This window comes from Aptenodytes patagonicus, chromosome 25 (assembly GCF_965638725.1).
Source record: "Aptenodytes patagonicus chromosome 25, bAptPat1.pri.cur, whole genome shotgun sequence".
NCBI classification, from domain to species: Eukaryota; Metazoa; Chordata; class Aves; order Sphenisciformes; family Spheniscidae; genus Aptenodytes; species Aptenodytes patagonicus.
This window is the reverse complement of record NC_134973.1, coordinates 2015048-2040580: the sequence shown is the minus strand read 5'-3', so window position 1 is coordinate 2040580 and position 25533 is coordinate 2015048. Positions and strand designations below refer to the sequence as shown.

At 48.0% G+C, this 25533-nt stretch overlaps 2 protein-coding genes across 2 annotated transcripts; both read right to left on the bottom strand.

Moving 5' to 3' along the window:
- Window positions 1–511: 511 nt before the first annotated feature.
- Window positions 512–1786, bottom strand: LOC143170960 (actin-like protein 9). Its single transcript, XM_076359681.1, is given in 4 exon segments — window positions 512–679; window positions 681–1179; window positions 1181–1407; window positions 1409–1786. Coding segments are annotated over 4 exon segments (1272 nt in total).
- Window positions 1787–6706: 4920 nt separating this feature from the next.
- Window positions 6707–25378, bottom strand: LOC143170959 (uncharacterized). Its single transcript, XM_076359680.1, has 29 exons — window positions 22261–25378; window positions 21297–21439; window positions 21119–21186; window positions 20548–20720; window positions 20137–20163; window positions 19778–19908; window positions 19621–19688; window positions 19079–19251; window positions 18529–18555; window positions 17195–17340; window positions 17022–17089; window positions 15511–15683; window positions 15230–15256; window positions 14859–15007; window positions 14709–14776; window positions 14218–14390; window positions 13667–13693; window positions 13344–13486; window positions 13159–13226; window positions 12664–12836; window positions 12172–12335; window positions 11383–11450; window positions 10547–10701; window positions 9835–9998; window positions 9675–9739; window positions 8858–9033; window positions 8713–8757; window positions 7871–7950; window positions 6707–6972 (listed from the first exon to the last, which is right to left on the bottom strand). Exons 1-29 carry the CDS (start codon window positions 25376–25378, stop codon window positions 6874–6876), a joined length of 6159 nt encoding a protein of 2052 aa, XP_076215795.1. The 3' UTR covers window positions 6707–6873.
- Between the last annotated feature and the right edge of the window lie 155 nt (window positions 25379–25533).

Sequence of the window (25533 nt, the reverse complement as noted above, 5' to 3'; positions counted from 1 at the left end):
GGTGCCAGCCAAGCCATTGCATAAATCTGCTAGAGGTGAGCCTGGGCTGGTGTGGGACCCCCGCATCCATTCCTGCATCTCAGTGAGCTCCTGGCAGGGGTGGCAATGTCACCTTGACGCTGTTGCGGTGGCCCCGATAGGGAACACCATGATCTGTACCGTCAACTTGGCCATGTGGCGTTGCGCGAGGGGTTGTGGAGACAGGGATGGGGAAGTGACCATGTGCATCCAGGGCCACGAGGGTGGCAGGGAGGCAGCAGAGCACAGATGGGGCCTGGGGACCAGGTAGCTTAGTGCAAGGCTTCAGCATCACCTCTGAGCCTTTGCCCTGTGGGGCTGCCTCTTCCCCTGCAGAGGCAGTGCTGTGGCAGATGGTGTGTCCTTAAGGAGCAGCACCTGTTGGCTTCATCGCTGCAGCCTGAGCCTGTGGCTTTTACCTAAACAGCCCTCAGCTGGGGACAGTGCAGGGCTGGGGAGCAGATGACACTTGACAGCACAAAATCATTTATTATTACTTTCTGCTGCCTGGTCTGTAACCATGAGAAAATTGTGTAAGTGCTCCCTGGGCCTGGCATGGGTGTCCCCTCAGTAGCATTTCTGGTGGCCCCTTTTCATTGTACTTGTCCCTTCAGATCCACCACATCTGGAAGTCTTTGAAGGAGGTGAGGATGGACCCCCCCTATCTGTGCTGAGTACTTCTGCAGTGGTGTGGTGGCCACCCTGACCTCGATGTTGGGGGGCAGGCTTCGGAGGACCTTGCTGCAAAACCTCCTCTCCAGCCCCTCAAAGAGAGAGGACCCTCTGTACAGGAGGATGCTTTTGTACATTGTTGACCAGATTTCTTCTGGAAGTTGGTCAAGGCTTCTCCGGGCCATCTCATGGACACCCACGTAGGAAATACCCTACTTTGGCAGAGAGTTGAAGGGCACTTCTGGGTGTTGAAACTTCTCCTTGCTGAGGCTGACGGTCTGGCCATTGGGCAGGGGAAAATCCAGGGTGCAGCTGACTGGCAGGAGCTGGCACTCGTTCTTGAAGTTGGAAGCAATGTAGCAGCACTTGTGCTTGATGTCTTCCACCGTATGGGCCATCTCGTTGTTGAGCATGTACCCCACTTCCCCCAAAAGTGTCATCAGGTACTAGGAAAGGCATGACCCCACCAGATCCATCCTCTGTGTCATGTGCTAAGCCATAGCCCTCATGGACTGGCACGGCATGGCTGACGGCGTAGCCTGCGTCCACCACCAGACTGCTGGTTCTGCTGTGGGTGTAGGTAGAGAGGACAGTCTGGTGGGCGATGAAGAGCCCAGGGGAGCCCAGTGACTCGAACACCACCTCCACCATCTTCTCTCGGTGGGTGGTGGGGCTGAGTGGGGGCTCGGTGGTGAGCAGCACATACTCCTCAGGGGGGAACCTGAAGCTTATGTTTGAACAGATGCTGCCACAGGGTTTCGGCTGCTTCCCAATTGATGATGATGCTGTTCTGCATCGGCTCAATAATTTCAGTGTTAGGGTAAAGCAAGGCTTCCTCTCTGAAAGCCTTGGACCTGTCATCTTCTAACCCTTGGGGCCATGCCACAGGGCAGCCCACCAGGGTGCTGATTTCAGCTACAGGTGTCTGTTGTCCGGAAAACCCTGCTTTACAGCTCCTCGTGCCTGTCTCGGTCACCACTGTTCTTATTCTCAACTCCAGTTCCTCACTCGAGAAGGAGCTGGAGGTGTTAGAGGAGATGGTGCTTACAGACTCCAGGCCTGAGTGGTCCTGGTGACATTTGAGCAGTGCAAACATCGGGGGGTAAGTCCCTGCTCCTAGATGGTCCTGGTCCCCAGTTTGGGGAGCCCCCATCCCATGGTCCCTGCAGAGCTGGGCAGTAGTATGCTCCCTCAGGGGAAACCCAGCTCTGCTGTGGCTTCCCCCCACCCCCCGCCCCCCCCGCAAGTGGGTTTGGGTCGAATAATTGACAAAGGGAACTGTGACATCAGCTGGGTCTGAGGTGGTGGCAGCGGGTCCCCCTGGCTACCGTGTGTCCTGGGGTCTCCCCATGCCACCCTGCCTGGTCTCTGGTCTGCCCCAAAAGGGGCAGAGATCCACCTTGCTGTGGGAGTTCCTGAGCAAATATCCCACCGCCCCGCCTTTACAAACAGGATTGAATTGCTCTGTCTGTCCTGTGCAGCCCCCGTGTCCCTGCGGGTGGGCGTTTTCTCCCAGTGAAATGGTGCCTTCGCCAAAACGCTGGAGGGCCGGGGGCAGTTGTGGCCACTGCTGCTTAGCCTGGCACCCTCCGAATAACGGATTAGTGGCAGACGTGGAGAAATGTCCCTGGGACCAGGGACTGTGTTTGCAGCGCGACACGTCGGGCTTTTTGCTTGGTCTTGCATGAAAACATGGATGAGCGATGCTGTCCCAGGGCTGGGGTCGAGGTCCCGGACTGCAGTGAAGCTCTTCAGACCCGGTAAGATCAACTGGAAAGCAGTGGTTAAAGAGTGGGGAGGCACCTCTGGCCCCTGTGACAGGGGATTTTCTGCCTCCGTGTCCCAAGCAAGTTTAGTAATGCCACGACGCTCGATGGTATCAGCTGATTTTTGGCAAGATTGTGGTGGAAAAACAAATGGTGCTTGCCCAGCTCTGGCTCGTGGCAGCTCGTGTCCTGGGGGGGTTGGTGGTCTGCTTTTGGCCTTTTTTTGTTGTTGTTTCTTGTAATGCTGTTTGGCCAGAAGCCAGCGCTCTGGGGCATCCCTTATCTGGGCACCGTGTGCCCAGAGCTGCTCCTTTGTGGTTACGCACACCCAAGGAAAACCAGCTCCTCGTTTCCTGCAGGGCTTATCACTTCTTGTAAAATCCTGCTTAACGCTCCTCAGAGGCGACAGCCTGTGATGGGCGAGCTGGCACCGCGCAGCCTCTGCCCTCAGCCTGCGGGTGTTTGCCTCTGCTCGAGATAGGCGTTGCCGAGCCACTGTGCTTGAACACCGGGAGTTTTCCTTCGGGGCTGTCTGAATAACGTGCAGGTGACACCACGCAGCAGGACTGGATGGCTGCGTGGTGTAGCTGCTGTCGGTTTGCAGCACGGATCCGGCTCGCTTTCACAGTGGGGAGGCTGCGGGGGGCACTGGGCTGCAAGCGCAAGAGCTGATGAAATGTTGCATTGCCTCAATGTTCCTTCTCTGATGCCTTGGGCAAACTGCAAGCTGAAGCATAAAAATAATTTCCTAATTTTCTTCCTCCTGCTGCCCCTAAATCTGGTGCTTTTTACTGGAAAGGAGCAGGCGCGTTTGTGCAGAGGGAAGAGGAGCCATCGGGCCCAGCAGCGGCTCAGAGGGAAATTTGGATTTGCTTCTTGCAGGCTGGTGGGGGGGAAACAAAATTCAGCAGTTGTGGTGCCAACAAAATAAAGCTTTTGCTCTTGATAAAGCAACCATTTCACAAATTAAATTCCTGGTTGGGCGCAGTGCGGTGGTTCTGCTGGCTGCCCCAGGCTAAGGTCCTCTGTGGAGCAGGGCAGGAGAAAGGCTGATGAGACAATTAGTGATGAACTAATGAGGGGGATGAGCCGAAAGGATGTGCCCTTGCCTAGAGAGCTATAAATCCCAGCGGTGAAGCTGGGGCCGGGTGCTATCACTGTCTGCGTGTGGGGTGGGTGGTCTGGATCCTGCTCTGGATCAGGCAGCTCAGGTTGTTCAAGTTCTCATCTCCATCGAAGGTGGAACAGGATGGAGTTCCGCCATTAGTAAATGGTGCTGGGTCGATGCTGAGAACAGGAGGTTAAAGAGGTGTCTGGATGTGTGTCCTCGCTGAATAGTGCCCTCACTGCACAAAGGGCTTTTTGATGACTATTTCCAAAGCAGATGGAGCATTTTTCTATCTATAAGAGCCAAATTGAATAGGAATTGCTGGGGAGAATGATGAGAAACAGCTGAATCTTTTATCGCTGCAGTTCTGGCTTGTTTCCACTGTTCAGCACAAAATGTTTAAAGAGCTGAAAAGGAGAGTAATAAACTGTCTCTTACTAAGCAGCAATTACCAGGGCAGGTCCACCTAGCCCCATGCTGGGAAAAGAGGTGACTGGGTGCTGCCAGACGCCAGTTTGCACCTTGGTAGCAGCGGGGTGACTGGGCTGAACCACGTGAAGACAAGGACAGAAATGCCAAGGAACGGCCCTGGTGCGTCTGCAGTGCAAGGGGAGAGTAGAGGCAGTGGGAGGCCAAAGATTGTGCTGTGGGGAAAGCAACCATGGAGGGTGGTGCTACAGGCAGGCGTTGATGGAACCCGGTCCAGGGCAGATCCCTGAGGTCAAGCTGAGTCTCTTCACCCGCTTTCTCTGCCCTTCCCCAGCCCCAGTCGTTGCCTGGGGCCAGGTCACTGTGCCAGAGGCTGAGCCACCTGCGTCACTGCCGAGCTGGCCCAGCCCCAGCAGCCTCGCCGGGGGCCCCTGTTTGGAAACAGCAGCTCCATAACAAACGCAGGCAGGTGTCCAACCATAACACGAAGTGCATTGCGACACGGCGTAGGGGATGCTGAGAGGCACCGTGGTATGTGAGGGCTCCTTCCTCTTGGAAAGCAGCCCCGCAGGGAGGCTCGCGGGCACCAGCCATCCCCACAGCGTGCTCGAGCTTGGCCCTTTCTCCCTGCAAGCTGCTGCTGCTTTCTCAGCTCCTCAGCCCCTTTTCCCATCTCAGTTTTCCCCTCTCGGATGTCTTGATGCCCCTTCCTCAGTGTGTTTCAGCTTTGGTGTTGTCTCTTTAGTTTTGGGAGTTGGGTATGGGAGAGACCAGCTGGCAGGACTGGTGGGATTTGAATCCTCTCCCCATGGTGGCAAAGGTGTGTGGGGCCAGACGTACGTGGAACATCCTGGGCTGCCAGTGAGCGCTGGTGGCTGTGCCAGGGAGGGGGATGCTTGGCGTGCGTGGCTGCAGCTGTTTCTGCAGAAAAGCATGTTTGCAACAACCCCTTAGGAAACGGGGTCTCATGGTTTTGCTGGGACGGTTGTCTTGGCTCTTTGGAGCCCCTGCAAGCAGGTCAGACAGAGCTGAGTGCTGCTGTGCTCTATCTAAACTAAAGCTTTTCTAAATTAGCCCAGCTATGTGTGTCTTGCTGTTGAGCAGACACAAATTTGCCCTGGTGCTCTCAGGTCTGTCCTGGGGCTCAGGGTGCTGGCTGGAGCTCCCCTGGGAGGCTGCTGCTGTTTCTGCTTTCCCTTTTGTCCCCGAGGCTGGAGAGGACACCGGTGCCAGTGCAGGGGCTGCTGGTCTGTGCTCTGCAATGTGTGCTGGGCCTCTCCTGTTCCCAGCAAACCCCCAGAGAGAGCCTGGGGGAGGCGGCAGCGGTGGTGGTGTGGCTCATAGTGCTGAGAGGCACGTCTTCTCCTGTGGCCATGGCGTAAAAAAGAAAATTCAACCCCCCTAGGAAACAGCTCCATGAAATAGCACCTTCCTCTCCCAGCTGTCACATCCCCACACCCTGTGCTGTGCTGTTATTAGCATCACTCGTGTGCTTTTTTTGACAGCAAGAGATGGGGCTCCATGGTGAGAGGGGAGCAGGGCACTGGGGTACCAGGATGAAGGAAACGGAGGCGCAGCAGGGACAGTTGGCTGAAGATCCGGGGGTTTGCCCAGAACTGCCAAGGCAGGAGCTGGTGCTCCAATGGCTGGACCCTGCCAGCTCTGCTCTGTCATGCCGCTTTTCTTGAGTGCCTGTGGTCAAAGCCTGAGTCGTGAAGTCCTTTCTGATCACAGTGCTTCTGCCATGGGATGGCTGCTGCAGCCAGGGCACGCTGGGTGGCATGGAAACCTGCAAAGGTCTTTTGCAAGTGACCGTGAAAGCTTTTAATCTGATGTTGCTGACATTATTGTGGGTGCTTGAAAACCTTTGTTTGATTGAACAAACAGGTTTCTAATCCTCTGCGTAAGAAACTCCACTCCGCACTGAGGAACCTGACCTGGGGGACGAACTGGTCCAACCTGCCATTGAGGAGCTTTACTTTGAAAGTAAAAAGCCAGTTTGATTGCGTGGAAACATTGCCTGCAGTGGAAGGATTAATGACTAATCACGGTTTCATTAATTCTAATTCTAGTGCTTTCACTTTCAGCAGAGAGTTCATTTAATGATAGTGTCAGATAATTACCTAGAGATCAGCACCATCTCCTGTGGTCCGCAGAAAACTGAGGCATGCGACAGGCGCTCCTGGGGAGGGGCAGTAAAAGGTCCCGATCTCTGTAACATCAGACCCTGCGCTATGGGATGCCCAAGACAACTGAGGAGCAAAAGCTCAGGGGTTTCAGTAGGGCAAAAGTATTCTCTGATTTGGGAAGAAAAGTGTCGCTACAGACGAAATACAAGGAAATACAGTTTCGTGGCAATAAACCTGGCATTTATTCAACTGGAATCAGTATCAATCTCAAAAGACACAGCGTGACTGTATCGCACTCAGACTTCATGTATCTTTACATAATCCCTTGACATCACTTTAAACATAGGAAATGTTTCAATCGGTTTAAGATGTTTACATTTTAAAAGATAAATCGGAAAAAAGCTAAAATCTAGGTCATGTTTTTGTTTACAATAGTCCCCAAAAATCTATAAATTAAGCCTTTTTCAGAAAACTGACATTAACACTGAAGAGCCTTGTAAACTGCAGTTCCTGGTAGTCTTTATTTTCTGTTGATTGTGTAATATTTGTATAAAATATTGCAGTGCTTTCAAAAAATATTTTCCTCAACGTCTGCATTGTTGGCAGTTTCCCCATAGTATGAAAATAGTTGTGGTAATAGTGCAAAGATTTGGCTCAAGACAAGAGAAAATGCTAAACAATTTATTAATGAAACATTTTTTCCTTCATCAATGGACGAAGAGGTCTGTGAAGACAGACTTCATCTGTTCTGTCAATGCACTTTTCCTGTGTTCAGATGTGGGAAGTACACCCCGTACGTGCCCTGTTGAACCTGGTATAGATGTGACTTTCTTCTCAGGCAAAAGACGACCTGGTGGGAAAAAACAATGTTAATGGCAAAAACCCCAAGTCTGCACTTCGCCCTTCATTGGATGCCCCCAAACCACATTTCCACGTGGGGATGGAGGGACTCTGAATAAGACGCTTGCCTAAAGCTGCACAGGCAGATGCTAGCACAGCCCCCGACTTTGAATCTGAGGTTTTTCCTCTTCTAAATCATGATGACTAACTTTTACTCTTGAACCTCCAAGGAGAGTAATCCATGTTCTCTGTAGATTTAGCTGTTCTCTTCTAGCTGGTGCAAAGCAAACACAGCTGCTTTTGAGACAGTGCTATTAAGATGCTGTCCCCCATCAAATCGGCACCAGAGATCAGAAGGGGATCTGCTCTGCTCTTTCCAAGGGTACGCAGCTGGAGTATGGCCCTGCAAGGCTGCTACAGTCTATGTTAAGAGCATTGAATACAAAATTCCGGATGCGATTCCTGCAAGTTATTAAAAATGTCGTCTTCTGCAGTCCCTTATCTGTAACCGGATAATTCTGCAGGTATCTGAACAGAGAAAAGGTTTAAGAAACGCTGTGGGTGGTCCCCTAATTCAACCTGCTTGTCTTGGTGTTTGCCTAACCTTTGGTTTTATATTTGTCTCTCTGCAAAGGACTCTATCTCATTCATGAGCCACTGCTTCCTTTCCTAGAAATCTACTTAGCTGACTATAAATACCCTTCCTCATCCTCCTGTGCGCAAGCTCTTGAAAGAGTTGGCAGTAACTGAAGGAGGATTTGGCATGCCATTTGCTGTTACCATGCATATCAGGTACTGCTTCCATGGGGCTTCTTGTGGATGCGTCTGAATGTCCCTCCTGCAACTCCCCAGATGGCTGGGCACTGCCGCAGTCAAGTTAGAGGTAGGACAGCAAAGGGGCCACTTACCAGGAAGCATAACAAGATGAGGAGAATGAAGCCAAGCAGGGTGAAAATGCAGATGAGGATAATTGCCCAGTACTGAAGCTCTGCAAATGCAAAATAAGGGCACATCAGGTTTTTGGATCCCTGCATGTGGGACAGAGAGGGAGATCCCACCCTGGCAAAGTTCAAAAGTACTGTACAGCGCATAGGTGAGGCAAAATTGCTGAAAGGCGGGCATCTGGCCTTCCCTGGCTGCAGGGCAAACATGTCCCAGCGATGTCAATATGGGCAGGATGTACAGAAACTTTGGTAAAATGGAGTGAGGGTCTGAGGATCTACAACTTTAAATGCCACCTCAGCGAGTGTCAGAGCCCTCAGATGGTTTCAGGGATGCTCAGAGACAAAGCTCTCTCTCAGCTTCTGGCTGGACTCTTTTGGAGAAGGGGACAGGGCTAAGGGTGTCAGCAAAAGCTGCAGTTACTTTTGCCAGCATGTTTGTGGTGCATGGAAAAGCAACAATTCAGAGTACTTTTTTTTTTTCCTCCTGTTTACTGTTAGTTCTGGGGTTGTGGCTACGCTCACAACATGGTATCTGGATTTTTTTGTAAATACTGCAGTTATCAAAATTTATTGGTGCCAGAGCTCCAAAACAACTTCCCAAATTGCATTGCTTTTGCCTGTCCTTCACTTCCATTTTCCTCAGGCTGGCTCTGATGCTACCTTCTGTTTGCTGTCAGCCTACAAAGAGTCCTAGATTTCTGGGCTCTTGCATGAGTCTAGTCTCCATTTCAAGGTATGTGATGCTAATTTACTTTAGTTCAAGTATTCAGTGGCTGCAGGGTCAATCCCTCCCAAAAAACACTTACCAGATCTTTCAGAGTCCTGTTCATCTGTCTTGAGTGGAGGGTAACCTGGAAATAAAGGGTGGCACACGTGAGAAACAGAGCACTCTAGAGGTGATTAAAACAAAACTAATAAGTGTTCCCACAGAGTCATGGCAGGGTGTCTCACCTTCAACAACCAGACTCTGCTCTTCCAGCTCATAGCCGGGGCCCAGCTTGGTGAACCCTTGCGTCAGGTTTTTCAGCTCCTCATACACCTCTTGCTTCTGTAAAGTCCGTGAGAAGGGGTCCAGTGTGAATTCGCAGACGGCGGCAACATTTGTGTAAGCTTTCCCACGGACAGGCCTGGAGGATGACAGCCAGAGTCGTCATTATGGGAGAAGAGAAAAAGAAGTAGAGCTGAGCAGAGGCAGGGAGAGAGGGATTCAGAAGCAGGCTCAGGTTTGCAGACGTCTAAGCAGTGTTTTATTAGCATGGGATCAGTTTTTGCAGTTTATGCTAGATGAGACAGGAACTCATGCAGCCTTGTGAAATCCACCCACTGATTTAATCCCAGGCAAGGCATTTCTAAGAGGTAAATCAGTTCAGCTTTTTCTGTTCCTCTAAAGAGGTGTTGGAGAAGACACACACAAGTAGATTTTGTTCTCAGGCTGGTCAGTTCTGATGATTGTTTTGCTAATGTGTTTCGGTGGAGTTTTAGCTTATTTGAATAAGCTAAATGAGAGAGTGAATGTATTTGTTTTACTCTGGAATTGTTTATGCACGAAAATAGCTTTGCTAGCATGGAAACAAAACCACCTCTCATTTGGACAGAAACCTTTTGCGGTAAAGGCAAAACTGAGAGTGAAGGAAGGTGCCTCCTATGTGTCATCCAGAGCACAAACGTTGGCAATGAGGCATAAACACCATGCCGTGGCTCTGAATGCCTTTTCTGCTAACTGCTCTTTTTGGGACTCAAGAAAAAACACTTCCGAAGCAGGACGTACCCAAAGCTCTCAACAGTACAACCAGCAAAGTAGTCCTTCAGGCTGCTAGTTCTTAATACATCAAGCTGATGGGAAGAAACAAAACAATTGAGGAAAACTGAGTAAATTTAATACATCTTTAACTTGGACAGGTAAAGCAAGCTATTGCCGTTAGTTTTACCTCTTTCTCAATTTTCTCTTTGTTCACTTGGTACATCTGTGACCTGGAGTCCTGCAGTTCTGGGGAGTAGGGAAGGTTGGAGATTCTGAAGTTTAATCTGAAGTTTTCTTTCCTAGACTTGAGGGGTGTTTTGTAAGTTGCTGCCTCGATTGCTGGTTTCAAGCCTGGAAATTGAGATGAAAAGTCAGTATAAATTCTAGCAGAGAGAAACAGAGGCTCTTCTACCAAGCAGCATTGATTTGCAGACTTTTAGTTGGGAAAACTTGAAGTCTTAATAGATTAACAGAACTTGAGTTGCATTTGGGTCTGGCAGCAAATTCCCTGTCTACCCTTTGAATCAGTCCTTCAGCAATGTACTAGGCCACTTATTTCTTTGGGAAGTTGTACATTTGAAAAAAGCTAAAAGTCTGTTTATCTCTAAATGCTTGAAGTTACGGTGAGTAGTTACCACTTCATTTTCTTATTAGTTAGCATTGAGTAACACCTTAAGCCATTGAGGACTAAGGGGCTACACTGAGCCAGACTGAATGTGGCAAAGGACTGGCCCAGCTCTGACCTGGATTCAGTGATTCAACTTGATAACACAGATATATTTCCACCACCACACGCACACACCCTCCGATAGACCAGAAGTTGGGGAATTCAGAGTATGCCGTGGCAAAGTGGTTGATCTAGGTAGAAACTGGGCGGCTGTGATTTGAGCTCTACGTACTCTCTACTGAGAATCCTTGCAGCTGGTAACTGCTTCCCAGCCATAGTCCGGTTGTGTTCCAAGTTCCGTCCTGAAAAGCCCTTTCAACCACAGTCCTGTTGATGCTGGGCTCCGGCTGGAAGAAGCACTTGCAGTCGACCACTATGGATCCAGTCCTGTGGAGAGAGAAAAAACTTCATGTCTTCATGTGGGAAAGGTTCTCCTGAAGGGTTCCTGCTATTCTGAGTGTTAAGTGTTTTAAGCTAATGTGGTGCTATTGAGAGATGTGGAACAGGCTGCTTTGGGCTTTCCCTTTGGCCAGGGACAGCAGATGCAATACTACTACCTCTTCTCTCTGCAAACTTAGGTTATACTGCATGCATATAATGAATGAGCAGCACTTTATTTTTTTTAAAAGCTTTTACCCTGTGTGAGGGTCCCTTGTCCAAGCCTCTTCCCATCTAGAGTAGGATTCTACAGCTACACCTGAAAGCCCACTTTTAAAACCTAGTGGAGTCCAAGTTGGGAGGAGGAGGGCAGAGGTTGCAGAGTCACCATTTGGTCCTCATCAAGAGGTAAGATTGCTGATGGTAATTACTGGGATATTCAGAGACCTAAGACTGCCTTACAGAAATCCTGATTGAGACTTAGAAAAATGTCAGTCCATACCAAGTCAGGAAAAATTCAACCTGATGAATTCTGGGAAGCCTGGAAATGACTGCTTAGGGCATGAACCAAATAATTTCCAACATGAGAATGGAGGGGAGGAATTCTGCAGAGGACAATGGCACTTGGCCATTGGGGAATGGTGCCAGGGTGTGGCAACCTTTCAAACAAAATCAGATTGTACCACAGACCTCAGCCTTATGATACTGCAGTTCAGGAACTGGTCTCGCAGGTTGCTCTGATGGTATAGTTGATTCATCTGAAATAAAAATGTCATGTTAAATATTAATGAGTTCTGGGCCTCATGGTAGATGCTTTAGGGCAGCAGAAGGGCCTCTAACTTTGGAGAAACACCAGATATTTTTTTTTGGCTAGTTGGATTTCATGGGAGTTGCTTTTTACTTCAGAATATGCCTTCTGGTGATGGAGTCTGAATTCCACCTTGGCAAGCCTTTCTGTCTTATCTGAGCAAGCTGCCAGTGTTAAACACAATCTGCTGACTGACAGCTGTCATCTTGATCCACATTTCACAGTGCAGACTCAGAACTCGAAGTATGGAATGTTATGGCTTCGTCTAAAAAGCAAACCCTACCTAATTAGGGCTTTAGCTGGTTGATATGTTGGTGGATCGGTGCTGAAGAGGATGTGTTGGATTCTCAGCAATGAGTTATGTATGGGCTGATCTCTGAGCTGGCAGATTTGTACACACTTCCAGCAATGGGACTGAAATGCTGAGTGAGCGTGCATTTAACAGATGACCTAAACCTCTTGCACTCTGTAGTGTGTGTCTTTGGGTGGAGATAACTTCTTAAGACCACATGTAACATAAAAGTGATTCAAAGGCCAATCTCATCTTTTAGATTCTAGAAATGTTTGTTCCCAAATGTTGATTTTTTTTTTGATTAAAAAATAAATCTATGGCAGTTGCTGCAAAAATTGACTAGTGCAGACATGATGGTATTTGAGCTGCAGATCCTTACCTTGTTACTGATGCTTTCCGCTGCTGCTTTGTATTCTGGAGACTGAGAGTCTGGGTTAGTTAGATTTTCATTGACTATTCTAAAGCTCAATCTGTAGCCCAGTTTGGCTGGAGCTTCAGTCAAGATAGGCTTTCTGGCAATAGCTTTGTCTGTGAGGGGGAAACCTAAATAAAAAAGGGAGAGTGTATTTATTTTTACATCAGATCTATCCGTACCATGAAAGCAATATAGGTATGTCCCTGTTTAGATTATATAATGTAACAATGAAATTCTCCAGGAATTTGTACAATTTAAGGGATGGAAATGCTTCTAGAATGGCAATATCATGCTGATTGGTTTGTCATAGTGTCAAAACCTACAGAATACCAACAAATCAAAAGTGAAGTTCTTTAGTGCTCAAGCCCCAGTGGAGTGGAAGAATGAGGAGTGATCTCCAAGTGATCCCAAAATCGTATCTTGATAAAATAGATGTCCATGTCCATGGATGCTTACCATTGACGTACAGGCTGTTCTTCTCCAGGCTGTAGTTCCCTAGTTTGGTGACACCATTTGTCATGGTGCTCAGCTCGTGATAAACCTTTTCTCTGTCAAACCTGGCAAGGCTGACATTGTTTTTGTAGCTGCAGACAGCGTCTACGCCTGTGTCATCCCTGTCTCTCCCAGACCTAAGTAAAAATGTCAGACATGTTCTTTAGGACACGGCTGATGCTTACAGAACACCCTGTGTAACTTGTGTATGACTAGGAACAACAGGCACTGAAACCTATCAGTGCAATTGGGCTCCTACATCTTTCAGCAGATTCTCAAGAAGTGTGGCAATGACATTTAGGTACCAAAATGATTTTACCAGCAAGAAAATCACGAACAGGCAGGGAGGTGTCACTGGCTTCTGTTTTCTGGCATCAGAACAACTATAATAACTTACGCAAATTTAAGGTGTATAAGAGCAGGTAAAGAAATGGTTAATTGCACTTTCAGGAATCTTACCTGAATCTCATCACTTTACATCCTGTGTAGGCAGAGCTTATGCTGCTTCTCTTGAAAAGAGGGTCAATCTGTCAATAAAAAAAAAAGTACAACTGAGAAAACTTGAAAGCATGTCCTGAGTTTAATGCAGGCAGATTAAGATCACCACCATAACACAAAATGGGCAAAACCAGAGCCAGACTTACATAATGGTTGATAACTTTCACTGTGGAAATGAATTTGCGGGAACTTGGTGCATCCAGATCTGCAGTGTACCGGAGGTTGGTCAAGGTAAAATTAAGTGTGAAATGCCCGGATGTTGGGCTTGGTGCAGTAGTTATGCTCAGAGCTATAATCAAAGGGGAGAAGGATTATGATCTTACTATACAAAAAGCTATCTTCACTTTCAAAGACATTCCCAATCCTAGTACACTTCAAGGCTACCCTGAAGAATCTCTTCCCCTCTCATTTTCTGAGTGCACCACTCCTTTGATAGCTTTCCCTGGAATGAGTTTGCCAAAACACTTACATGATCTTTCAAGTGGTTCATTGTAACCTGGAAAGGAAATGCAAGAGAAACATTATGTAAGAGAACTACACACTTAAGAGAATGAAAGAAAAGAGGAGATGATTAAATGGATGACTTGGGAATGAATCACCAGAACCAGTCCCGGAGGGTGTGAATCTATTAAACAAACAACCTACTGCTTAAGCAGGAAAAGGTGCTATTATACTAGTGAAGACTACAGTGAGAAAACATATGTGCCACTGTTGAAATTAAATACTGGTGGGATAGAAATCAGGTGAAATGTTCATATATAGGTGAATGATTGAGGTTAAGACTAAAATTAAGTCACTCTTCAATGTAATATAGAAATTAAAATCTTCAAAAATGTCTATGTGAAAATGTTCTTGGAAGCATACACTTCATCTTACACACAAGTTATGCAGTAAACTCCAGTGGGACTACCTTTTCCTTAAGGTCACTGTTTGGTTTTTTTACATTTATGTGCTCCTTAAGGCCCAAGGTAGCCCCAAACTGCTCTAGTGCCTGGAGGAATGAGAAAATCAAGCACTTACCATTGATATAGAGGCTCTTGTTGTCCAGGTTATAGATTCCTAATTTGGTGATGCCGTTTGTCATGCTCCTTAGTTCTTGGTAAACCTTAGCTTGGTCAAACTTGGGCACTTGGGAGCCATTTCTATAGTTGCAGATGGCGTCTACTCCTGTGTTATCCCTATTCCTCACTGACCTGAGTAATTGAATATCATGAAGCTTCTGTTAGTTATTCCAAAAATCTGGGTTTTTTTCAGATGCGATTAAAAAAAAACCCAAAACAATTAAAATCTGTCCACGGTTCTCGGAGATGAACTGCAGAAATTACCGAGAGATGGTTTTACAAAGAAAAAGGCGTTGTAAGATAAGGACCATACAAAAGTGCATAGAAACTTTATTATAATGATACTGACTTCTGGAAAAAGGAACTGTTATTAGTTATTTAAGTGTCAGTCAAATGTAAGGAAATCCATTTGCTAAAGTTCAGAGTTAATCTTTCAGCTGTATTGCTCACCTGAATCCTGTTACTTTGCAGCCAGTGAAATAGGGGCCAATGCTGCTCTTCTGAAGCAGGGAGTCAACCTGACAAGGGAAGGTCTTTGTGAGTATGGAAACCCCAAAATATAGGGTGATTTCAGGGAAAAACAATGTGACTTTGGCTTACGTAATATTGCATTATTTTCTCAGTAGAATTGAATTTAGCAGAATTTGGTGTCCCTAGGTCTGTCGTGAACCTGAGGTTGATAATTGTGAAGTTCAGTATGAATTGCTCTGTTATTGCTCCTGGGCTTTGTGTGGGGGTTGGCTTCACCACTGTGAGAGAACAAAAACCACACAGATAAAATAAGAACAGGATCTTCATAAGACACAGTATTGTTACTATTTTTCTTTACGTTTAGAGCAGAAAAACATATGAACATGATCATGCACTTCGGATACTTTGCAATCTTATGAGCATTGCCAAATCAGGGGGAAACAAAATCAACTTATGCCTTTGAGTAGCTTCAATATGTATCTGTTTTTAAATATACTTACATGACAGACTATGATGTTCATTGTAATCTGAAAAAGAAATAGACAATTATTAGGTAAATATTTCAAGAATGTCTCAGCAGGACTAAACACATGGTTTTTATTACAAAAGATTCAGGATCATGGTTACTAAATTCATGACTGTGGTAACTTAGTGACTCCGACGGTTTTTTGCCCTTTACTTTTTGTTAGCTGTTTTGAGAGGTGTATTTAATCCTCTTAATTCTCATTCCAAAATAGCCTGTGTCAACATATGGAATAATGTCTTGAGGTGGTTTCGTTACCATTAATGTAGAGGCTCTGGCTGTCAAGGCTGTAGTGTCCCAGCTTGGTGATGCCATTTGTCATATTGCTCAGCTCACGGTAAACTGTCACTCTGCTGAACTTGGGATGTGAAGGCTCATCTTTATAGCTACAGATGGCATCTACTCCCGTGTTATCCCTGTCCTTCTTTGACCTAGGAAATGAGGCATTGTTTTAGGATGTTTTAGTCATTATTGAGAAGTCCCTCTTAACTTTCAGTAGATCAAGGATGTGTATAAGAAAACCACTCAGTGACATTACATTAATGTGTTGAATGCTGAGAAATGGGAAACAACTTTTTAAGAAGCAGGTAATGCAGACTTAGAATCATAGAATCATAGAATCATTGAGGTTGGAAAAGACCTCTAAGATCATCGAGTCCAACCGTCAACCCAACGCCACCATGCCCACTAAACCATGTCCCTAAGCGCCTCATCTACACGTCTTTTAAATACCTCCAGGGATGGGGACTCCACCACTTCCCTGGGCAGCCTGGTCCAATGTTTAACCACTCTTTCAGTAAAGAAATTTTTCCTTACATCCAATCTAAACCTCCCCTGCTGCAACTTGAGGCCATTTCCTCTCGTCCTATCGCTTGTTACTTCGGAGAAAAGACCAACACCCCCCTCGCTACAACCTCCTTTCAGGTAGTTGTAGAGAGCGATGAGGTCTCCCCTCAGCCTCCTTTTCTCCAGGCTAAACAACCCCAGTTCCCTCAGCCGCTCCTCAGCAGACTTGTTCTCCAGACCCCTCACCAGCCTCGTTGCCCTTCTCTGGACACGCTCCAGCACCTCAACGTCCTTCTTGTAGTGAGGGGCCCAAAACTGAACACAGTATTCGAGGTGCGGCCTCACCAGTGCCGAGTACAGGGGCACGATCACTTCCCTACTCCTACTGGCCACGCTATTTCTGATACAGGCCAGGATGCCATTGGCCTTCTTGGCCGCCTGGGCACACTGCCGGCTCATGTTCAGCCGGCTGTCGACCAACACCCCCAGGTCCTTCTCTGCTGGGCAGCTTTCCAGCCACTCTTCCCCAAGCCTGTAGCGCTGCATGGGGCTGTTGTGGCCGAAGTGCAGGACCCGGCACTTGTCCTTGTTGAACCTCATACAGTTGGCCTCGGCCCATCCATCCAGCCTGTCCAGGTCCCTCTGCAGAGCCTTCCTACCCTTGAGCAGATCAACACTCCCACCCAACTTGGTGTCGTCTGCAAACTTACTGAGGGTGCACTCAATCCCCTCATCCAGATCATCAATAAAGATATTAAACAAGACCGGCCCCAGTACTGAGCCCTGGGGAACACCGCTTGTGACCGGCCGCCAACTGGATGTAACTCCATTCACCACAACTCTCTGGGCCCGGCCATCCAGCCAGTTTTTGACCCAGCGCAGAGTCCACCTGTCTAAGCCGTGAGCCGCCAGCTTCTCTAGGAGAATGCTGTGGGAGACAGTGTCAAAGGCCTTGCTGAAGTTTTCCCAGACATGACTCTTACCTGAATGCCAGTACTTTGCAGCCAATATAATCAGGGCCGATGCTGCTTTTTTGGAGTAAAGAGTCAACCTATAGAAATTTAATAATATTTAAGTAAAATGTCATGGCAAAGGTAAGAGATTAGAGGTATTAAAAGAACTGTGCCCAAGCAGGGCACCGTTTTGCCAGACTTACGTAATAGTACATGACTTTTTCTGTTGACTTGAATTTTTTAGAATTCGGCATTGCCAGATCTGCAGTGAACTGGAGGTTGGTTATAGTGAAATTCAGTGTGAAGTTCCTCACTGCTGGGGACAGAGGTTGTGTAGTTTGATCAACACCTGTAATAAGCAAGGCAAATTATTGCTTGAAAATACAATTTATGATCATCACCCCTAGAGGAAATGCTATAAGAAAAATTCTCAGATATTCTCGGTGGCTTCAGAGTCATAGCAGCTGTGGTTCCCTAACAGGCTCCCAAATTCTCTTAATGTTGTTTTAGTCTAGTAGTGCTCTTGGTTGGTTAGTCCAACCTTCTTTTTTGGCTATTGCTAACTAGCAAAATCTTCTTGCCCTTTCAATTGCTATTTAAAGGTGCTTACATAGTCCAGGCTGCAGTCCATTATAACGTGTAGGGGGGAAGAAAAGGGAGGGTATTTGAGAAACTGGCTTACAATTTGGAAGGTCTGGCACACAGTGGAATACAGAGCTTGAATTGTTTTTGTCTGAGAGATTCTGTGTAAACATTTACTAGGAGAGACTGATTTGATGACTGTCTAGGCATAAATGCACATTCATACTGCTGTATGTTGTTGGCAAGCTGCTGCTTTTCTTAGAGAGCAGTGCACAGAATTCTCCCTCCCTTAGGGGTGTTGAGAGGGAATTCACCCATTCCCTAAATCCAATTTAACTTCTACACTGACAATTTAAGGAACGACATTTGTCAAGTGGTGTCCAGTTCTAGTGCTGTTCCTCTGCAGGGGAACACGTTCCATAGTGCACCTTGAGAGGTCAATCCTTATATTTTCTGGAGAATGACCTATGGTGTATTATGATAGGGATATATTGTATTTGGCTAAACTAGGTAGTGCAAAGCAATAACAAGGTGCAAAGGCTATGAGTGACGGTGGGTCCTCTGCTTTGGTTAGCATTTGCTCTTGCTCTCTCTGCGGGTTTTATTGCTTCTGTAGTTACGTAGTAACTCAATTCCTCCTAATATCAAATTAGCAGTCAGGAGAGGAGTCCCTCCTGACATCAGCCCAGCCACTTACCGCTAACATAAAAACAGGTCTCCTCACACAGTCTCCTCTGACCTCCTATGTAATCCTGATCTAATTCAAATGCTTCATGAGACATTGATAGCAATGGTGCTTAGTTAATTCCTCTCACTGTTAAACGTTTGCACTTTATTTTTACTTGTAGTTCCATTAAATGCTAAAAAAGAGAAGATATCTGAATAGGCGTTAATCTCTATCTTGTATATTGACACTTAGGGCATCATGGCTTTTTAATTACTTAAAAGTACTTACGAGGCATGAGATGGGCTTCATGGTAATCTGGAAGGAGAAAGGACAAAGAAGTAATGAATTATGCTACTAAAGAGACAATAATTGAATCAGATATTTGTATAGGTGAACAATGCCACTGAAGGACAATAGATTTGCTGTTTCTGAGCAGTCACTTGATCTATGATAGTGTAGCGAGGTGTTATTTTGAAGAAAGCTCCATTGTAAATGGTGGAAGAAGGCTCTGAATTTATGCTGAAATTAGTTTCCTTTACTTCTTTTAAGATTTATATGCTGCTTTGCATGTTTTGGTAATTTATCAGATGTTATTTAAAATAAAAAGAAAGCTGCAACTGACTGCAAAACCTCTGAAGGTAAATGGTGCTAGCTTGAAGAGAATTTGTGTAGGTGATGGAGCTTTGTGAATTATCTAGCACATAGGTTGAGCCCAAGTATACATGTTGCAAATGCTCTTCCATCTGCATACTAGTCATTACTGTGCTTTAACTACAAGACAGCTATGGACTATTAGCCAATTAATATCTCCACATCCACATGGAAATCAACACTTTACCATTGATATACAGGCTTTCCTGGTCCAGGCTGTAGGGGCCCAGCTGCATGATGCCGTTTGTCTTGTTGCTCACTTCATGGTAAACAAGCACTTGATCAAACTGGGAAGCAGCAGAATCTGTTTTGTAGGTACACACAGCATCTACTCCAGTGTCTTCAATTTTTTGTGCAGGTCTAGGGAAATTAGGATATATTGTGTTCTGTTCCAGAGTTCAATATTCATGATACATGCTGATGGGTTTTTTATTTAATTCAACCATATTGCCAGGTAGAGAAGAAAATAATTTTTTTTTTCCCCATGATGAGTCTTTCAAGTGTGTTATCAAAATGGTGAGAACATACTTGACCTTTCAGATGCTGCAAGCATGAATTCAAGTAAATTTATAAAGACATAGTTGAAAAAAGTGTAATGATTTCTTGGGATTCTTGAATCAGGTGATAAATTAAAAGGTGTAAAAGTGAATTAGGGGACTAGGATCCGTTTGTGTATCATACTACATCATGAAAAGGAAAAATATATATTTTCTAAATAATTATGCTTACCTGAAAGCTGTCATTTTGCAGCCTGTGTACACAGAATGAATACTAGTCTTTTTGAACAGCTGATCAAGCTGAAAAAAGAATGTGTTTTACAAGTTAACCATATTTAGATGAGCACAATATCACAAAGAAAAAATAGATAGGAATATGTTGCACTAACCAGAGCAGTCAGGACTCTTGCTGTAGCACTAAACCTGGCAGAATATGGATTTCTGAGACTAGTAGAGTACTGGAGATTAGTTATGGTGAAATTCACTGTGAACTTCCCAGTTCTTGGGAATATAGCTGTAGCTGGAAGCGAAACCCAACGAAAAGTGCATGACAAATTGGAATTAATGGATTTTATCTTTCTTCTACAGTCAAGGAGTAAGATAATCATATAAAAAAATCAACACAGCCGTACTGTACTTTTTTTGGAAGAAAAACAATGTCACTACTAGACAAGGTATGGTACATGTTGATATTTACATGTGGTATTACTGGTTTACATTCAGATTATAAACAATGTTATAGATTTACCTGGCAAAAGATGTGCTTCGTTGTACTCTGAAAGGGAAAGACATGTTCATTAAAGGTAAATATATACAAAGAAGGGGGGGGGGGGGGGACCCAAACCAAAACCACGAAACAGTGGAGAAAAAGTTCATAGTTAGAATACTTAAAATAAGTGTAAGAAGTAAAGTATACTTGAACAAGCTTAATTTTCCTATTTTAATATTAAAATATATAGAGGAAGATGGAATTATATACCCATGTATGACGTACATCCTGTAAAACCCACCAGAAAAAATTAAGGATACTGTGGAGTCAAAGCACAAATAAAACCTTAGGAAAAAAAAATAGAATTCCTTAATGAATGAGTATGACAAGAAATGAAATCGTATCTCTATATAGCAACACATGAAAAATACAGGAAAGAAAAAGGTTCACCGTTGATGTAGAGGCTGTCTGTGTCCAGGCTGTAGGGGCCCAGCTGCGTGATGCCTCTGGTCTTGTTGCTCACTTCGTGGTAAAGGCCCACCCTGTCCAAGGGCATGGCGGAGGGCTCCTTCCTGTAGGTGCAGATGGCATCCACCCCTGTGTTGTCCCCTTGCCTCGCTGGCCTGGAAAACATAGCGCCATGCCTGAGCACCCCTCCTCTGTGTCCTCTCACTGCAACGCCAGGCCTTGGGGCTTCTGCAGCCATCCCTGCGTGGGAATGCAAGCAGCACTGCCTTCCCAACCCGTGTGTGCGTGGTGGTCGGCCACTGCTCTCCTGCCTCCATGAATAGCTCGGGGCTGTTCAGGAAGCACGGGGCCAGGCAGGACTTCAGAGTTGTCTTGGGGCCACACCATCAGTGCGCCGAGGCGAGAGGGCAGGCAGCGAGGGGAGTCCCTAAGGCAGGAAGGCATGAGGAGAAGGTCCTGCCTCTGTAGTCTAGGTGGCAACAGAGCAGGAGCGTGAGAGGCCCTCTGATCTCACTGTGGGACCTGCAAAGGCACACTCGGGCGCGAGCCATACCTGAAGGCTATTGTTTCACATCCAAGGAAAGTGGGGCCAATGCTGCTTTCCTTCAGAAGGCGGTTGAGCTGCCAAGGAGAGAGGTTTCACAGTTAAGCCCTGGCCATCTCCCTGCACTCCCCTCAAGCTTATGGGGGCTATGGGGGGTGTGGCCACTGCTTTGTGGTGGGCCGCTTACCAGGGTGGTCATGACTCTCCGTGTAGTGTTGAACTTCGCTGAGTCAGGAGTCGCCAGGTCAGAATTGTAGGGGAGATTGGTGATGGTGAAGTTGATGGTGAAACGCTCGGGGCCTGCAGCTGTCGTTGGTGGATGGCTGTGAGCTGCAAGAAGCACAGATGGGGAGTGACAAGGTGCAGAAGACAGGGTGTCAAGGCTCTGAGTGGGCAAACACAGAGGTCTCCTTCCAGCTATGCCCCTGTTTTGGCCCTGTTATGACTGCTTTCATGTTGTGTGGCACTACCTGATCTTGATCACGAATTTTTATTTGGTCTTTCCACAGTTTAAGAAATGATATGATTGCTTATATCTTAATGATATTTTTAATAGTGATGTTATACCTACACACATGGAGAGAGAGAGAATAATGTGTGTGTTGAACCTTAATCTTGATATACCTTTTGTACGAATATTTCTTTAAATATCCCCAGTGATGTTATATATTTGACCTGGGTGGATAATTTTGAGTTTCACAAAGAGGGCACAAAATCACCTAAGTATTTCCATGCCTTTCAACATAGAGATTTAGTTCTATGTGCAATATTCAGGAAGTGGCCTTCAGTACATAACACAGAGGCTACAATCACTCCAGGAAATGAAAGAAAGGAGAGCCACGTTCTGCATAATGCTGTTTCTTGACAGGTATGAAATGAAGTTCCTTTCTCAAGGAAGGAGGGCAGTTTTATAGAAAAGCATACAAAACTGTATTGAATATTAAACATGTTAAAAAAAGGCACTAATGCAGTGATAGCGATGGAAATATTTCATACATATTTCGCAACAAAGTTGTATATTTTAGTGGAATTTACTTAATTTCACAAGACTTAATTGTTTTTGGCACACTAGTAACTAAGTACATCTGCTGCTTCTGGATACACTGCACTTCTAAGATCATAAAAAGTAATGAGTGATATCTGTCTTGTACCTTGAGTTGTAGTGATGAAAAGAGCAGGAGAGGATGTTGCAGCTGGGCTGGATGTGACTGCAGTGGTCATTGCAGCAGCTGGGCTGGAGGTTTCAGCTCTGGTGGAGAGGAGTGTGGAGGTTGTCTGAAGAGCAGATGTTTGTGCTGGAGTGGGAGAGGGTGCAGCTGTAGTCTCAGGAGGAGTGGTGGCCTGGGCGGCTGTGCTGGAGGTGTCCAGCATGGTGGAGGAGATGGCCACGGTGGTTGCCTCAGGGGTTGATGTGCCCGTAGGGGTAGCAGTGGTGGCTGTTGGCAGAGAAGAGGTGGGTGTAGCTGTGGTCAGGGTTGGGGAAGTGTTGTCCAGAGCAGGGCTCGGGGTAACAGCCGAGGTGGCGGCAGGAGGTGGGCTTGTGCCAGGAGCAGAGGAGGATGTTTCTGCAAGGCCCATGGTGGGAGAGGCTGTTGTCTCCGTAGCTGTGGTGGTGACAAGGGCAGCAGTGGTCGTTGCAGCAGCTGGGCTGGAGGTTTCAGCTCTGGTGGAGAGGAGTGTGGAGGTTGTCTGAAGAGCAGATGTTTGTGCTGGAGTGGGAGAGGGTGCAGCTGTAGTCTCAGGAGGAGTGGTGGCCTGGGCGGCTGTGCTGGAGGTGTCCAGCATGGTGGAGGAGATGGCCACGGTGGTTGCCTCAGGGGTTGATGTGCCCGTAGGGGTAGCAGCGGAGGCTGTTGGCAGAGAAGAGGTGGGTGTAGCTGTGGTCAGGGTTGGGGAAGTGTTGTCCAGAGCAGGGCTCGGGGTAACAGCCGAGGTGGCGGCAGGAGGTGGGCTTGTGCCAGGAGCAGAGGAGGATGTTTCTGCAAGGCCCGTGGTGGGAGAGGCTGTTGTCTCCGTAGCTGTGGTGGTGACAAGGGCAGCAGTGGTCGTTGCAGCAGCTGGGCTGGAGGTTTCAGCTCTGGTGGAGAGGAGTGTGGAGGTTGTCTGAAGAGCAGATGTTTGTGCTGGAGTGGGAGAGGGTGCAGCTGTAGTCTCAGGAGGAGTGGTGGCCTGGGCGGCTGTGCTGGAGGTGTCCAGCATGGTGGAGGAGATGGCCACGGTGGTTGCCTCAGGGGTTGATGTGCCCGTAGGGGTAGCAGCGGTGGCTGTTGGCAGAGAAGAGGTGGGTGTAGCTGTGGTCAGGGTTGGGGAAGTGTTGTCCAGAGCAGGGCTCGGGGTAACAGCCGAGGTGGCGGCAGGAGGTGGGCTTGTGCCAGGAGCAGAGGAGGATGTTTCTGCAAGGCCCGTGGTGGGAGAGGCTGTTGTCTCCGTAGCTGTGGTGGTGACAAGGGCAGCAGTGGTCGTTGCAGCAGCTGGGCTGGAGGTTTCAGCTCTGGTGGAGAGGAGTGTGGAGGTTGTCTGAAGAGCAGATGTTTGTGCTGGAGTGGGAGAGGGTGCAGCTGTAGTCTCAGGAGGAGTGGTGGCCTGGGCGGCTGTGCTGGAGGTGTCCAGCATGGTGGAGGAGATGGCCACGGTGGTTGCCTCAGGGGTTGATGTGCCCGTAGGGGTAGCAGCGGTGGCTGTTGGCAGAGAAGAGGTGGGTGTAGCTGTGGTCAGGGTTGGGGAAGTGTTGTCCAGAGCAGGGCTCGGGGTAACAGCCGAGGTGGCGGCAGGAGGTGGGCTTGTGCCAGGAGCAGAGGAGGATGTTTCTGCAAGGCCCGTGGTGGGAGAGGCTGTTGTCTCCGTAGCTGTGGTGGTGACAAGGGCAGCAGTGGTCGTTGCAGCAGCTGGGCTGGAGGTTTCAGCTCTGGTGGAGAGGAGTGTGGAGGTTGTCTGAAGAGCAGATGTTTGTGCTGGAGTGGGAGAGGGTGCAGCTGTAGTCTCAGGAGGAGTGGTGGCCTGGGCGGCTGTGCTGGAGGTGTCCAGCATGGTGGAGGAGATGGCCACGGTGGTTGCCTCAGGGGTTGATGTGCCCGTAGGGGTAGCAGCGGAGGCTGTTGGCAGAGAAGAGGTGGGTGTAGCTGTGGTCAGGGTTGGGGAAGTGTTGTCCAGAGCAGGGCTCGGGGTAACAGCCGAGGTGGCGGCAGGAGGTGGGCTTGTGCCAGGAGCAGAGGAGGATGTTTCTGCAAGGCCCGTGGTGGGAGAGGCTGTTGTCTCCGTAGCTGTGGTGGTGACAAGGGCAGCAGTGGTCGTTGCAGCAGCTGGGCTGGAGGTTTCAGCTCTGGTGGAGAGGAGTGTGGAGGTTGTCTGAAGAGCAGATGTTTGTGCTGGAGTGGGAGAGGGTGCAGCTGTAGTCTCAGGAGGAGTGGTGGCCTGGGCGGCTGTGCTGGAGGTGTCCAGCATGGTGGAGGAGATGGCCACGGTGGTTGCCTCAGGGGTTGATGTGCCCGTAGGGGTAGCAGCGGAGGCTGTTGGCAGAGAAGAGGTGGGTGTAGCTGTGGTCAGGGTTGGGGAAGTGTTGTCCAGAGCAGGGCTCGGGGTAACAGCCGAGGTGGCGGCAGGAGGTGGGCTTGTGCCAGGAGCAGAGGAGGATGTTTCTGCAAGGCCCGTGGTGGGAGAGGCTGTTGTCTCCGTAGCTGTGGTGGTGACAAGGGCAGCAGTGGTCGTTGCAGCAGCTGGGCTGGAGGTTTCAGCTCTGGTGGAGAGGAGTGTGGAGGTTGTCTGAAGAGCAGATGTTTGTGCTGGAGTGGGAGAGGGTGCAGCTGTAGTCTCAGGAGGAGTGGTGGCCTGGGCGGCTGTGCTGGAGGTGTCCAGCATGGTGGAGGAGATGGCCACGGTGGTTGCCTCAGGGGTTGATGTGCCCGTAGGGGTAGCAGCGGAGGCTGTTGGCAGAGAAGAGGTGGGTGTAGCTGTGGTCAGGGTTGGGGAAGTGTTGTCCAGAGCAGGGCTCGGGGTAACAGCCGAGGTGGCGGCAGGAGGTGGGCTTGTGCCAGGAGCAGAGGAGGATGTTTCTGCAAGGCCCGTGGTGGGAGAGGCTGTTGTCTCCGTAGCTGTGGTGGTGACAAGGGCAGCAGTGGTCGTTGCAGCAGCTGGGCTGGAGGTTTCAGCTCTGGTGGAGAGGAGTGTGGAGGTTGTCTGAAGAGCAGATGTTTGTGCTGGAGTGGGAGAGGGTGCAGCTGTATTCTCAGGAGGAGTGGTGGCCTGGGCGGCTGTGCTGGAGGTGTCCAGCATGGTGGAGGAGATGGCCACGGTGGTTGCCTCAGGGGTTGATGTGCCCGTAGGGGTAGCAGCGGTGGCTGTTGGCAGAGAAGAGGTGGGTGTAGCTGTGGTCAGGGTTGGGGAAGTGTTGTCCAGAGCAGGGCTCGGGGTAACAGCCGAGGTGGCGG

What these genes read in the sequence shown, in the direction of transcription:
- LOC143170959 (XM_076359680.1), bottom strand. Translation starts at nt 25,378, where the DNA reads ATGCTGGACACCTCCAGCACAGCCGCCCAGGCCACCACTCCTCCTGAG. An exon ending in AGACAGCCTCTACATCAACG is followed by an intron (nt 20,164 to 20,547) that starts GTGAACCTTTTT and finishes TTTCCCTTTCAG; the next exon opens with AGTACAACGAAGCACATCTT. An exon ending in GCAGAGTCTGGTTGTTGAAG is followed by an intron (nt 8,758 to 8,857) that starts GTGAGACACCCT and finishes CTTTATTTCCAG; the next exon opens with GTTACCCTCCACTCAAGACA.